Source organism: Pyrus communis, chromosome 6 (assembly GCF_963583255.1).
Source record: "Pyrus communis chromosome 6, drPyrComm1.1, whole genome shotgun sequence".
NCBI lineage: Eukaryota > Viridiplantae > Streptophyta > Magnoliopsida > Rosales > Rosaceae > Pyrus > Pyrus communis.
This window is the reverse complement of record NC_084808.1, coordinates 21,766,268-21,780,687: the sequence shown is the minus strand read 5'-3', so window position 1 is coordinate 21,780,687 and position 14,420 is coordinate 21,766,268. Positions and strand designations below refer to the sequence as shown.

The 14,420-nt window shown below is 37.1% G+C and overlaps 4 protein-coding genes and 1 long non-coding RNA gene across 8 annotated transcripts; 1 reads left to right on the top strand and 4 right to left on the bottom strand.

Moving 5' to 3' along the window:
* Positions 1–120: 120 nt before the first annotated feature.
* Positions 121–5,354, bottom strand: LOC137737532 (large ribosomal subunit protein uL18c-like). Of its 2 annotated transcripts, none has more exons than XM_068477046.1 (3): positions 5,124–5,354; positions 4,337–4,498; positions 121–545 (listed from the first exon to the last, which is right to left on the bottom strand). In XM_068477046.1, the coding sequence occupies exons 1-3, from the start codon at positions 5,298–5,300 to the stop codon at positions 396–398; spliced, it is 489 nt and encodes a 162-aa protein (XP_068333147.1). In that variant the 5' UTR covers positions 5,301–5,354; the 3' UTR covers positions 121–395. The 2 variants fall into 2 exon arrangements, with proteins under 2 accessions (XP_068333147.1, XP_068333146.1); XM_068477045.1 differs by lacking the exons at positions 4,337–4,498; positions 5,124–5,354 and adding exons at positions 866–1,027; positions 1,651–1,896.
* On the bottom strand, positions 3,052–4,290 carry LOC137737533 (uncharacterized). Of its 2 annotated transcripts, none has more exons than XR_011068830.1 (4): positions 4,152–4,290; positions 3,854–3,975; positions 3,540–3,715; positions 3,052–3,446 (listed from the first exon to the last, which is right to left on the bottom strand). It is a non-coding gene; the product is annotated as an uncharacterized lncRNA (long non-coding RNA). The 2 variants fall into 2 exon arrangements; XR_011068831.1 differs by having other exon boundaries at positions 4,129–4,276.
* Positions 5,355–6,390: 1,036 nt separating the features above from the next.
* LOC137738201 (rhomboid-like protein 14, mitochondrial) lies at positions 6,391–9,386 on the bottom strand. 2 transcript variants are annotated; one of them, XM_068477832.1, is made up of 5 exons: positions 9,046–9,386; positions 7,654–8,616; positions 7,380–7,501; positions 7,065–7,241; positions 6,391–6,971 (listed from the first exon to the last, which is right to left on the bottom strand). In XM_068477832.1, exons 1-2 carry the CDS (start codon positions 9,256–9,258, stop codon positions 7,831–7,833), a joined length of 999 nt encoding a protein of 332 aa, XP_068333933.1. In that variant the 5' UTR covers positions 9,259–9,386; the 3' UTR covers positions 6,391–6,971; positions 7,065–7,241; positions 7,380–7,501; positions 7,654–7,830. The 2 variants fall into 2 exon arrangements, with proteins under 2 accessions (XP_068333933.1, XP_068333935.1); XM_068477834.1 differs by having other exon boundaries at positions 6,442–6,971; positions 7,677–8,616.
* Positions 6,739–7,820, bottom strand: LOC137736235 (DEAD-box ATP-dependent RNA helicase 50-like). Its single transcript, XM_068475544.1, has 4 exons — positions 7,786–7,820; positions 7,380–7,494; positions 7,079–7,241; positions 6,739–6,971 (listed from the first exon to the last, which is right to left on the bottom strand). Exons 1-4 carry the CDS (start codon positions 7,818–7,820, stop codon positions 6,739–6,741), a joined length of 546 nt encoding a protein of 181 aa, XP_068331645.1.
* Positions 9,387–11,869: 2,483 nt separating the features above from the next.
* LOC137738272 (F-box/kelch-repeat protein At1g16250-like) lies at positions 11,870–14,246 on the top strand. The gene is made up of 4 exons (XM_068477900.1): positions 11,870–12,097; positions 12,215–12,307; positions 12,597–13,172; positions 13,501–14,246. Coding segments are annotated over exons 2-4 (1,152 nt in total). The 5' UTR covers positions 11,870–12,097; positions 12,215–12,305; the 3' UTR covers positions 14,075–14,246.
* Positions 14,247–14,420: the final 174 nt, after the last annotated feature.

The window sequence follows — 14,420 nt, the reverse complement described above, 5'->3', positions numbered from 1 at the left end:
GCTTTCTTTGCTTGGGAGTTAAGTGCCTGATGATTCCTCCTTCCCCTCCTACATGTGGTTATGGTTGGTTAGAAAAATAATTTCAACCTGAATTTATGACGACTCCGGTCTCAAATGACCAAATAAACCTCAAATTTGAATGCAATGCCCTAACAAGCCAATAATCGAGATATAAACTGATCACCACATATCAGAATTTCATCTCCGACGCGTATAATTTTCGGAGAGACGAACTCCATTGGAAAGAAAATTGACAGCATATCCATGTCAACTGTTTAATTAACTAGGAAAAAGCAACTCTGCTTACACATTGATACATCCTTCCATCCAAATCTCTTACAAAAACTACAAAAGGGGGTACGACGATCCAGTATAGAATTAAGTCTTTCGTGATCTTAGAACTGAAGGCCGTGTTCTCTGGCTGCATCAGCAAGGGCTTGCACACGTCCATGATATGGGTATCCACCGCGGTCAAAGGCCACCTTTGAGATCCCTTTCTCCAAACAAGACTTTGCAATGACTTCTCCTACCTTCTTTGCTACTTCCTGATGCCACAAAGCTTGAATCGATCAGAATTTTTATTTAACACACATCAAAGCTAAGGCAACAAGGTTGAGAAACCGAGCGATCAAAATCTACCCTGAACAATAAGAGTTTTTTTCCAACTGCTAAGTTTATTACTATTATCCGTAATGAATTCATCTACTGTAAGTTCATTAAAACACGCGCGACAGAAGGAGCTTGCAGATTGATGAAAACATAGAATAGAAAACATATATATTGTTCATTTCCGCAGTTTTCAGATTAATGAAACACATGGCCCGGAGCAATATTTAACATGTTTAAGCGATATGTGTGAACTTACAACGGTAGGACCAGAAGTGTAGTCAAATTCTTCGGAGATGGGTTTCTGCATTGTTGAAGCCGAAGCAAGTGTATGCATCTTGGTGTCATCAATCACTTGGACATAGATATGCTTGTGGGAGCGGAAGACAGCTAATCTTGGCCTTTCGGGAGTCCCTTCAACCTGAGAACAAAACAGATGCGCCATCCATAACCACAACCAGAAAAGCAAACAAATGTCCGCAAGATAACTCATTTCGTAAAATTCACAATCATAATTTGGTGAGTGCAGATAATAAACTCGTAGGGTCCGTTGAGAACGCATCAATGTCACTAATAAGAACGCAATTAAAGCTTCAAAATTTCAAGTGTCAACCGAAGACCATAGGCTCAAGAGGATTTGGGAAACTTGTCCAATTCTTCTACTTCACCAATGTACCATAACAATCCAAATAAAGCTTCAGAATTCTTGTGCCGAAAAGAAAAAGGCTTCGAAATTCGTTATCTTGAAACTAGAACAGGCTAACCAGTTCAACTATATGTAGAATGAGAGTGTCTAACACATGAAATTGAAGACACCCATCTTCCGGTTCTTGAGAAGCTAAACTCCAGCAATACTTATTTGGTCTAAAGGCGAAGAACACATTAATCAGAAGCTGACAAGAAACGGCTTCTGGGTTGCAAGGGAAGAAGATAAGGGGCAATTCAGAGCATATAATCTCAAGGGAGAAACAATTGGGTTGAAAGCAAAGAAATCAAATTGCAGAATTGTATATGCATATATAGAGAGAGGATTCGTAATGGTACCTTCTTTCTGATACGGGTATGGCGGGCGGTCCTGTCTTCTCTTTTGGTGGTGGCTTTGGCTTCCACGACAAGAGACCGAGACTGAGTCCTTGGGAACGGAGTCGCCGCCACTCCCACGAGCTTAGGACGCAGCCATAGCTGCTGAGAAGACGCTAGGAACGATAGCGAAGCTGGCATTGTATCTTTCCGTCTCTCTATCTTCGTCTCTCAGACTCTCTCTCTGTATTTCTAAAGCCCCACTCTGCTTTTTGGAACCTTATCCATCCCCCGCCGAGCATTGAACTATACTTGCCTGCCTACTCAGTGTAGGAACTCGCTCTAAAAAAATTTCAAAATTATTTGTTGTGAATTTATAGAATTTCGTGTTTATAATCAGAATCGTTTATATTATAAATCACCATATAAAAATCGCTTCTGCAAATAATTAATTAAAACTAATGTCATTTAGTCATCAAACTATTTATAAATAAATGAACAGTATTGTAGAAGTATTATGAACCGTCTATGTATTTGATACAATAAATTGACTAAACAACCTTAATTTTAATTTAATTTTTTGCAGAGATGATTTTTACAATGTGATTCATAGTATGAACGGTTCTAACCATAAACACAAAGTTCTGCAATCAAAGTACTAAGAATTTTGAGTAGGAGTTGCTACTCATTTTGAGTAGCCAAGTATTGTTCCCCAAAATTACCCACTGTTTTTCTTTTGAGTTGGTTGACGCTTTTTACTTCTCACACATTTTTTTTTACTTTCCACATATTATTCTTAATTTACGTCTGTCGAATCGAATGAATTGGAGATCAAAAAGATGGAATTTAACACTTTCTCAAATTTCGACCGTCGAATCGAATGAATTAAAGAAGATAAAAATTAAAATTACCGAAAAATGTGTGGAGGTAAAATTGGATGTGTAGATAGCACCACCTTTTTTTTTCTATTTTATTTCAAATAAAAATTTGCCTAAGGGGTTTTATTCCCATCAACCAAATTTCTTAAATTATGCTTTGAAGGTGTGATTTTAATTTATAATTAAAAATAATAATCTTTTAAGGAAGTGTAATTTCTTTTTTTTTTGTTTGTTTGTCAGGTAATTCCCTCAATTTAAGTAATTATTGATTATAGATGTATATCAATGTATTTTTTTTCGTTAAAAGACACTATAATTCAACTTAAATTTCAAAGAGCATTTACTCGTACACTCGTGGCCATATCAAAGAAACAATGTGTTTATTGTTTACCAACAATAAGAGGCAAAGCTTGGCTTAAATTATAAAACAACTTGCTTATAGCATTGTGTCCTGCTACAAGGCACCTGCCTTGTCCATCCAGTTGTGATTAACGAATCTTCTCGGTTCATATTTCATAATTAGTAGAGTCTGTTTTCTTAATCATCATTTAACGATTGCAAAAGCGTATGTTAAGAAAATTGCCGGTCATTTTTCCCCAGGCCAGCGTTGTACTTCACTTGATGTTGAAGAACTTTTGTGAGAGAAAAATATAAGGTGTTAGTTCTTGTGGCAATTCTAACTCAGATTTGACAAGCAGGCAAAACCCCCTTAATACAGAAGCTCATACGCAGCTGGTACATCATGCACCGGGTGACCTTTTCGGTTTCTTTCCATTATCTTTCCGGCAAGGGAGACTTGTTTCCCCATCACAAAGATGAATGCCTTCCCTATTCCTACAGCACCTCTGGTTGTTCTTCCTACACGTCGCACATACTTGTATCGCGAGGGAAGTTGAAGAGTACAACATGATCCACACCGAAAAATCAATTCCACGCGATGCTCTGCCAGATATTTCATAAACGTCAACTTGCTGATTACTATAAGTAAGCAAAGTTCAGTACAGGAAATGATGCAGAAAGCAATAGAAGTACTACCTATCAGTGCAAACCAAAAACTGTGAGACTTCCTCTGAATTAGAGTTGGTGAACTCCTCCATATTTGCGAGCCTTGATCCTTGAGCCAACGCAGAGTGGAATGGTAGAACTCGAACGCGAGTTCCACTTCTGTCAAAACGCATTAACATATTCTCAACTTTTCTGCATGTCTCAATCTGCATATTGGAAAGGAAAAGCTAACTTGAGTTGAACTTTATGAAGTGACTTGAGAAGAAATTAAGTTCCATATTCAGAGAAAGGAAAAAGTCAGTGGTAAGCCACTCGAAGGTCAAAAGGGAAAGGTTCCACCTTACCTTGTTACAGAAAATAATCGATTTGGGAACTAGACTTCCCTCCACAAGCTGCAGAAGAGCAGATTTCTTATTTGAGAATGCCTTCTTTGGAGATCTTTCACTTCCATCATCTCCACTGCAATCTACAAGCACCGGACATTAATTGTGATTATCAAAATCCATCATTTTGGAGTAAGGTAAAGCTCTTCAGTTCTAATAAAAAAAATTTGATGTGAAGTTAGGAAAAAAAAAATTGATCAAAAGTGAAACTAATAATGCGGCAACAATAAGAATACCTTTCCTCCAACAATAAGAACACCTTTTTCTGCAATCCACGTGCCCCAATCAACCAATCGCGCACCACGCGCCCCACTCGAGCACTCGCCAACTCAGGAAGAGGGGCAGAAGAGGTACTTTAATTTACATGCCCTGCATTGCCAACACCATCTGTAACAAGCCTCATGAGCAATATTTAACATGTTTAAGCGATATGTGTGAACTTACAACGGTAGGACCAGAAGTGTAGTCAAATTCTTCGGAGATGGGTTTCTGCATTGTTGAAGCCGAAGCAAGTGTGTGCATCTTGGTGTCATCAATCACTTGGACATAGATATGCTTGTGGGAGCGGAAGACAGCTAATCTTGGCCTTTCGGGAGTCCCTTCAACCTGAGAACAAAACAGATGCGCCATCCATAACCACAACCAGTAAAGCAAACAAATGTCCGCAATATAACTCATTTCGTAAAATTCACAATCATAATTTGGTGAGTGCAGATAATAAACTCATAGAATTAAGGGTCCGTTGAGAACGCATCAATGTCACTAATAAGAACCCAATTAAAGCTTCAAATTTTCAAGTGTCAACCGAAGACCATAGGCTCAAGAGGATTTGGGAAACTTGTCCAATTCTTCTACTTCACCAATGTACTATAACAATCCAAATAAAGCTTCAGAATTCTTGTGCCGAAAAGAAAAAGGCTTCGAAATTCGTTAACTTGAAACTAGAACAGGCTAACCAGTTCAACTATATGTAGAATGAGAGTGTCTAACACATGAAATTGAAGACACCCATCTTCCGGTTCTTGAGAAGCTAAACTCCAGCAATACTTATTTGGTCTAATGGCGAAGAAGGAGGTTTACACATTACTCAGAAACTGACAAGAAACAGCTTCTGGATTGCAAGGGAAGAAGATAAGGGGCAATTCAGAGCATATAATCTCAAGGGAGAAACAATTGTGCGGTAAAGTTCATCTTATATTATGTGGGTTATACAGAGGATTGGTAATGGTACCTTCTTTCTGATACGGGTATGGCGGGCGGTCCTGTCTACTCTTTTGGTGGTGGCTTTGGCTTCCACGACGAGAGACCGAGACTGAGTCCTTGGGAACGGAGTCGCCGCCACTCCCACGAGTTTAGGACGCAGCCATAGCTGCTGAGAAGACGCTAGGAACGATAGCGAAGATGACATTGTATCTTTCCGTCTCTCTATCTTCGTCTCTCAGTCTCTCTCTCTCTCTCTCTCTCTCTCACTCTGTGTATTTCTAAAGCCCCACTCTGCTATTTGGAATCTTATCCATCCCCCGCCCAGCATTGAATGCTTGCCTACTCAGAGCCGGAACTCGTTCAAAAAAAATTTCATAATTATTTGTTGTCAATTTATAGAATTTCGTGTTTATAATCAGAACCGTTCATATTATAAATCACCATATAAAAATCTTTTCTGCAAAAAATCAATTAAAACTAAGATTATTTAGTCATCAAACTATTTAAAAACAAATGAATGGTATTGGTAAAAGTATTATGAACCGTCTATGTATTTGCTACAATAGATTGACTAAACGACCTTAGTTTTAATTTAATTTTTTGCAGAGATGATTTTTACAATATGATTTATAGTATGAACGATTCTGATTATAAGCACAAAGCTCTACGATCAAAATACTAAGAATTTTGAGTAGGAGTTGCCACTCATTGTGAGTAACCAAGTATTGTTCCCCAAAATTACCCACTGTTTTTCTTTTGAGTTGGTTGACACATTTTACTTATCACACCTTTTTTACTTTCTACATATTATTCTCAATTTGAGCCCTTCGAATCGAATGAATTTAAGATCAAAAGATGAAATTTAACACATTCTCAATTTTCGGCAATCGAGTTGAATGAATTAAAGAAGATAAAAAAATAAAATTATAGAAAAATGTGTAGAGGTAAAATTGGGTGTCTAGATAGCATCACCTTTTTTTTTTTTTTTTTTCTATTTTATTTCAAATAAAAATTTACCAAAGGGGTTTTATTCCCATCAACAAAATTTCTTAAATTATGCTTTGAAGGTGTGATTTTAATTTATAATTAAAAATAATAATCTTTTAAGGAAGTGTAATTTCATTTTTTTTTTGTTTGTTTGTCAGGTAATTCCCTCAATTTAAGTAATTATTGATTATAGATGTATATCAATGTATTTTTTTCGTTAAAAGATACTATAATTCAATTTAAATTTCAAAGAGCATTTACTCATACACTCGTGGCCATATCAGAATGATTCGACCCCAATATTTGCTTGTATCAAAGAAACAATGTGTTTATTGTTTACCAACAATAAGAGGCAAAGCTTGGCTTAAATTATAAAACGACTTGCTTATAGCATTGTGTCCTGCTACAAGGCACCTGCCTTGTCCATCCAGTTGTGATTAACGAATTTTCTCGGTTCATATTTCATAATTAGTACAGTCTGTTTTCTTAATCATCATATAAAGATTGCAAAAGCGTATATTAAGAAAATTACCAGTCATTTTTCCCCAGGCCAGCGTTGTACTTCACTTGATGTTGAAGAACTTTTGTGAGAAAAATATAAGGTGTTAGTTCTTGTGGCAATTCTAACTCAGGTTTTACAAGCAGGCAAAAACCCCTTAATACAGAAGCTCATACGCAGCTGGTACATCATGCACCGGGTGACCTTTTCGGTTTCTTTCCATTATCTTTCCGGCAAGGGAGACTTGTTTCCCCATCACAAAGATGACTGCCTTCCCTATTCCAACAGCACCTCTGGCTGTTCTTCCTACACGTCGCACATACTTGTATCGCGAGGGAAGTTGAAGAGTATAACATGATCCACACTGAAAAGTCAATTCCACGCGATGCTCTGCCAGATATTTCATAAACGTCAACTTGCTGATTACTATAAGTAAGCAAAGTTCAGTACAGGAAATGATGCAGAAAGCAATAGAAGTACTACCTATCAGTGCAAACCAAAAACTGTGAGACTTCCCTCTGAATTAGAGTTGGTGAACTCCTCCATATTTGCGAGCCTTGATCCTTGAGCCAACGCAGAGTGGAATGGTAGAACTCGAACTCGAGTTCCACTTCTGTCAAAACGCATTAACATATTCTCAACTTTTCTGCATGTCTCAATCTGCATATTGGAAAGGAAAAGCTAACTTGAGTTGAACTTTATGAAGTGACTTGAGAAGAAATTTAATTCCATATTCAAAGAAAGGAAAAAGTCAGTGGTAAGCCACTCGAAAGTCAAAAGGGAAAGGTTCAACCTTACCTTGTTACAGAAAATAATCGATTTGGGAACTAGACTTCCCTCCACAAGCTGCAGAAGAGCAGATTTCTTATTTGAGAATGCCTTCTTTGGAGATCTTTCACTTCCATCATCTCCACTGCAATCTACAAGCACCGGACATTAATTGTGATTATCAAAATCCATCATTTTGGAGTAAGGTAAAGCTCTTCAGTTCTAATAAAAAGAATTTGATGTGAAGTTAGGGAAAAAAAATTGATCAAAAGTGAAACTAATAATGCGGCAACAATAAGAATACCTTTCCTCCAACAATAAGAACACCTTTTTCTGCAATCCACGTGCCCCAATCAACCAATCGCGCACCACGCGCCCCACTCGAGCACTCGCCAACTCAGGAAGAGGGGCAGAAGAGGTACTTTAATTTACATGCCCTGCATTGCCAACACCATCTGTAACAAGCCTCATGAGTCCCCTATCATCTACTAAATCTTTCCAACCTCCGCCGTCTTAACTCTTCCAAAGTAAGGTGACCAGAATAATGTGGTGACTGAGGTGAACCCATGCCACTGCCATAGCCATCCCCTCTCCTATTTGTCGAACACAGTTCACATACATCTAGCCAAGCAGAATTCTCATGCGTACAAGCATGGCACCTCCAGAAACCAGATACAGACATTCCTCTCTGACTCCAACCAACAGGTCCTCTACCGGATACTTGCCTCCGCGGAAACAAGCGCTGTAAAAACCTCAGAGGCCATTTCAGCACACCAAAAACACCTCTGAAGATAGCAGTAAGTGGGTCTGAACCATTATACGAACCCCTCAGCCAGACATACACAAGACCGGCAAGTATTCCACTCAAATGGCCAACAAAAGAGACACCAGGTACCAGCATTTGGGCAAGAGCCAATTCTGCCCACGCAGCATAATGAGACGGTATTGGAATTCCATACACATAACTGTTCTCAGTCTGTGAGTTGAGCACGACCTTCATGGCAAAGAGAACCCCAGAAAACCCAACAGAGTATTCAGAGTAGAAAGACCAGTCATAGTCAAAGAACAATAGTAGGGACTTGGAAATCAGCAGTGACATTCCTTGGGACATACCCAGCAGGACAGCAACCATGGATGCAAATTCAGCACTATCCATTGAAGATTCTAACGGAATCCCCTTCCATAACAGGGAGAGCATGTTGTAAACCAAGTGAGACTCTCCGGCGTGGAAGAACGGCGACAAGAAGAACCGCTTCAAGTCCCCATACTGTTCAAACCAAATTCAGAAAAAAACGCTCACCACATTATATAGATAATGAACCCATTAAAACCCAATTGACATATGAAACCAAAACAAGAAAAAGGTTGTAGCTTGCGATAAATTCTAACAGAAAAAAAAAAAAATTTACATGGAAGGGACCGAAATTAGCACATTACAAAAAATTTGGGGTTTTTCATAACTTAGAAATTGGAACAATAAACTGGAAAAAGCAACAAATATGGGTTATTATTTCCATTGTTCATAAAAAAGTAAAAATAAATTAAAAAAAAAAATCAGTTGTAGCAAAATATAACCCCAAAAATAAAAATAATAAAATAAAATTCACAAGATTATTGCATACATGGAATTACAAAAAGGGGTAAAATTAAAACTTTACAATAACTTGGGGTTTTTGAGTAAGAAACGAGAAATTACCTTAAGGATGAGGTGGGGATTGAACCTGACTTCTTCAATGGAAGGAAGAATGGGGTCAATAAAATCCGGGCGTAAGTAGATAAGAGAGTTGGCGGCAATAAGTCCGGCGGTGATGGGTGGTTTCCGGTCGAGCCTGTAATACTCACTGAAGGTGTGAAGTGCCAGCAGCGGCAACATTCCGTTCGATCGCGGCCTTCGAATTCCTCTCACCATTTTTGAGCTTCGAACTGCGTTGGATTGGTTGATCTTCGAGCGCAACGGCCTTCTCTGTCGAATCGATTTGGCTTCTTGGTTAGTACGAAAAGCACCTTCCAAAGTCCAAGATGCTTCGGCTTCGCGGTTACAATTTTATCTGTTCTGTGATTTTCTTTTGTACGACTCTGAGCACGTGACTTGCGCGTGCATGAAAGGCATCGGTTACGTAAGTTTCGTGGTTTATATACGAGTAAACTGTAGTAATGGTCCGTTAATTTTAATTTAATTAGAACAATGATCTTTTAACTAAAATTTTATTACCATTGAGCCCTTAACTCATCAAAACGTGCAATTATGGTCTCTCAACTAAAAATTCATTATCATTGATCTTTCAACTTTAATCAAACTGGAGAAAATGTTCTTTAACTTTAACCCAATTCGAGCAATGGTCCCTCAACTCTAACCCAATTGTAGCAATGGTCCTTCCAACATAACACGTTTTGACAAAATTCTGACGAAGTTTACGAAAAAAAACCATAGCTACACGTTTTGATGAGTTGAGGGGCCCTAATTGTAGCAATGATCATTTCAACCTAACTCATTTTGACAAAATTTTGACAAAGTTGATGAAAATGATCATAGCTACATATTTTGATGAGTTGAGGGACCAATGATAATAAATTTTTAGTTAATCGATCATTGCTATAATTTACTCTATATCTAAACTACACATTAATGAAAAGCTCATTTGGATGTGCTTTTGAAATGACTAAAAACGTTTTTGGTGAAAATGTTTTTAGAACCAATTATTAGTAAAGATGCAACTAAATCCTGGAAAATCACTTAAAGTGTTTCCTGAAAGAAGCACATAACTGGTATTTCTTGCAGAAAGCACTTTAAGTGTTTTTGAAGCCTAAAAATATTTTCTCTAAAAACGCTTTCAATCATTTTAAAAACACATCCAAACGAGCTCAAACCCTCTTTGTCAACCAAAAGATGATGAAAAAACTTTTTGTTTTCTTCTATCACAATAAAAAAGTTATGAACAACAATATAATTTCATAAAACAAATTTTTGTTGTGTTTTGTTTAAGCCTCACCTACATGTAATTTTATCATCTTTAATTTAAAAAATTAAAAATTAAAAAAAAAACAAATAAATAAACCTTTCTCCTAATTCCCACGTTCCCTCTTACTCTCTTCCTTGATCTCTCTTTCAATTTTAAAAACAAAGGTAAAAAATTTCACACCCTTTATGTTTGAGCACATACTAGTATATATTAAGAAATGGGCTGACCCACAAGATAGCCCATTAACTCGTGATGCAAGGCTTGTGCCTCGTGGCATGCACTGCCAGTTCGACTGCTATTAAAAGGATAATTTTATGTTGGTCAATCAAATTTAGTAATGTCACATGAACTTATAACCTTCGTTTGATTTATTTGCTTGACTTTCAATTTGATCATCAACTTTCTTACTATTTTTTTTTAAGAGAAATGTTTGGCTCTTTAAGATTGAGTAAGAATTCTTCCTCAAAATATTTTGTAACTGATTTACAAAACTTTATACTTATGACAACGATTTATATTATCAACCACTTTGTAAAGAATTTTTGAAAAAAATTAATTAAAAGATAAGGTTGTTTAATCAATCAACTATAACAAATAGATAGACAGTTTGTAATGTTATTACTGTATCTTGACCATCTGTTTTATGTTGTACAATGACTAAACGTTCATATTTTATTATGTTTTTGCCAAGTTGATCTCTACATAGTAATTTTTTAATATGAACAATTTTGATTGTAAACACGAAGTTTTGTAAATTAGTCGCAAAGTATCGAAACTCATCCTTGCCAGGTTATTTTTTCTTTTATATAATGGAGTAGATCACCTCAAAACTAACTTAATAAATTACTAGATGCAGTACACACAATATGTGTGATTTAATATTTTAAAAAGAATTAAATTAAATTTATGTAAAAAAATTAATGGAGTGGGGAAGTTAGAAAAAGTGGGAAAAAAAAAAAAAAAAAGAAGACGTGGCTGGGTGCAAATGAGAGAGACAGTGAGTTTAGGTAAATGATATGATGACATGGTGAAGTTCAGAGAAAAAAAACAAAAATTTGTTTGTGCAAAATTATTATAATGTTCCTTTTTTTTAATATTTCTCTTAGTTATGTATAATAGGGTATAATAATAATTTCATTGATTTTTTTTTTGTTGATAAATAGAGTTCTATTAATACGAAGTTTAGATTACAAACTGTTATTTTTCTTTCAAAAAAAAAAGAAAGATTACAAACACTTCAATCCTAGAGACTCTGATCAGATCATCGAAAAAATGAGTTTCCATTTAGTAAATCTTGAAGTAATAGTACTTAAAATTTATATTATAACTTCAATCGATAAAGTCGGTCTTCTCAACGTTCTTCTTCCGGTAAACATAAACCAACGTCCCGCCACAAATTTAACTTTTTTAATTCAATTTTCAAGAAAAGTAGGCACTAGGCAGGCATATATGACCACAACAAATAAAAAAAGGCAAAAAGATATTAAAACGTGTTTTTGTTGGTAGGAATGGGACTACATGATTAATGATTATGTTATGTTTCACAGCAACCAATGAATACTTAGGTTGTCTCTAAAAATAAAATAGAAAACCAATTTATCCTCCCATAAAATGAATCTGCGTCTGTGGGATATTGGTCGTCGTCTTCTTCTTCCCCATCAAGTTCTGAAAGTAAGTGATGAGAGCCACAGAGGATTGGAGCCGCTGAAACTGCAAAAGAAGCTAGCTTGGATTCCATTTTCTACCCAGAATCCAGAAGGCCAAACAATGCATTTACCTGCCATTTTTGTAAGCCTTTTCACCCATTGAATTTTCTTTATTTATTTATTTTTTTTTAGTATTTCTCAACTTTTTTGAATTCATCAGAGGGTATTGGGTCTAATCCATTTCCTTTTAATTTTTCAGGTTGGTTTTTTATTTCTGTAGGGGAGTTGCAGGTGCCCATTTCAGATTCATAAGAAAAAGGAACCATTTTGTTTTCTGGATATATTGATTCATGTAAGAAATTGTTTCTCTCAGCTCCCAACTAACATATCAATTTTGTTCAGTAAGAATGCCATGCTTAAAATTTTGTAGAAATGGTGTATGGGTCAATCCGAAATTTTGAATTTTAGCTGATGGATGAACTCTCATACGACTGTTACTTGGTAAATGCAATTGTTGGTTTTGCAAAGAACTGACCTTTATTTTATAGCTCTATATGCATGTAGATTTTTGGTTTTTCGGTTTTTCATTTTTCGTTCTCAAGGATTTGGTTGGTTTAATTTGTCAATCCTTTGGAATATAGGGAATCTCTGCACCAATGTGTTATTCCTGGATTGCCTGATGATTTGGCATTGAGATGCTTGGCAATGGTGTCTCATGGGTACCATGGATTGCTCGAAACTGTCTCCAAGACGTGGAGAGATTTATTGCGCAGCTCGGACTATGCCAACTATAAAGCTAGAGAAGAATGGTGCGGCAACTGGCTGTTTGTACTTACAGAAGGATCTAACAATGAGTGGGTTGCTTATGATTCTGAAGCTGATAGGTGGCATCCTTTGCCAAAGATTCCCACGGTTCATGGTGACCGGAAACACACTGGATTTTCGAGTATTAGTGTCTGCAACCGATTTTTCGTTATTGGAGGGTCCTATGAGCATAATGATCCACCGGTTCCCCACAAAAAGCCTTTGGTAACAAATGAGGTTATGCTGTTTGATCCGTTTAAGAAACAATGGACCAGTGTGGCAAACATGATCACACCGCGTACTCATTTTGCATGTAGTGTTGTTTCTGGTAAAATTTACGTTGCTGGGGGCCGCAACTTATCTTGCACCAGAGGGCTTGCTCTTGCCGAGGTTTATGTTCCAGTGGCTAATAAGTATGTTCCTATATTTGGCACTTCAAATATGTCTGAGAACTGATGTTACTATCACTGCCTCTTTCATATTTACATATGGAAAAGTTTTTCATTCTACTTCAGTCTTCCTTGAGGTTTGGTAAATTACTGACTTTCCTTGTATTTATCTCTACCTCCCTTGTTAGAAGTGAGGCCCGACGGTATTAATAGCAGATAACATAATGTGTTATGTGTGGATGCGTGTTTGTGATAATATTATAGCGAACTGATTCAATTGTGTTTCTTTCTTCTGTTGTCTTTCTTAATCTGGTAATTCTTTACTCGAGTTATAACTGTATGAAATTTTCAGATGGGAGGAGCTGCCGCCAATGCTTAATCCTCAGATGGACTGCTTAGGTTTATCATACAAAGGCAGATTTCATGTTCTCAGTGACCAAGTAGGCCTGCCGGACCAAAATACCTCCGAGGTTTTTACTCCATCCGAGGGAACATGGTGCACCGTGGAAGACATCTGGCCTTTTTCTAGGGCAATGCAATTTGCAGTTCAGGTGATAGGAGATAATCAAATATATACTGTTGTAGACTGGGGCGAGAGCTTGATTAAAACAAGGGATACTGAAAGGGGAGAGTGGTACAACATAGGCTCAGTTCCATCGGTGATTTTTCGTGATCACCCTCGGCAGCTGGAGGCTTTTGGCTACGGTTTTGCTGCCTTAAGACGCGAACTTTATGTTCTGGGAGGGAAGGCTCTCAAGTGGGAACAATCTGGTGCCGGGAGGTTTGACATTGTGAAGTTGGGTGTGGTGAGGGTTTGCAACCCCTCGGTTAAGCCATTAAAATGGAGGGAAACTAGACCGATGACTGGGTCAGCTCGTGGCACGGTGATAGGGTGTGCATCCATGGAAGAAGAATCTTCATTTTGAACGCGGTAAAGTTGCATGCCGACGCGAAAATCGGTTGATTTTCAGCTGCCTAACTGACTAACTGACAAGAAAAGCCTTGCCGGAAGAATGAAATCAAATTTGCCAAAGGAAGCTGCTTTGGCTTTGATTCTGTAATGCTACAAAACTGTGTATAGCACCAATGTCTTTTGAAACTATATAATTAAATTAAATTGAGATTTATATTTTAACACATGATTATAAGTCAAAACAAGGTGATTACCGTAATGAAGTTGAAAACTTTATCAAAACAACACAAGGGAGAGTGACTACTTGAATTCACAATAAAAGTTAGTAAATACTTGAATTAAGTAAATTTGAGTATGAG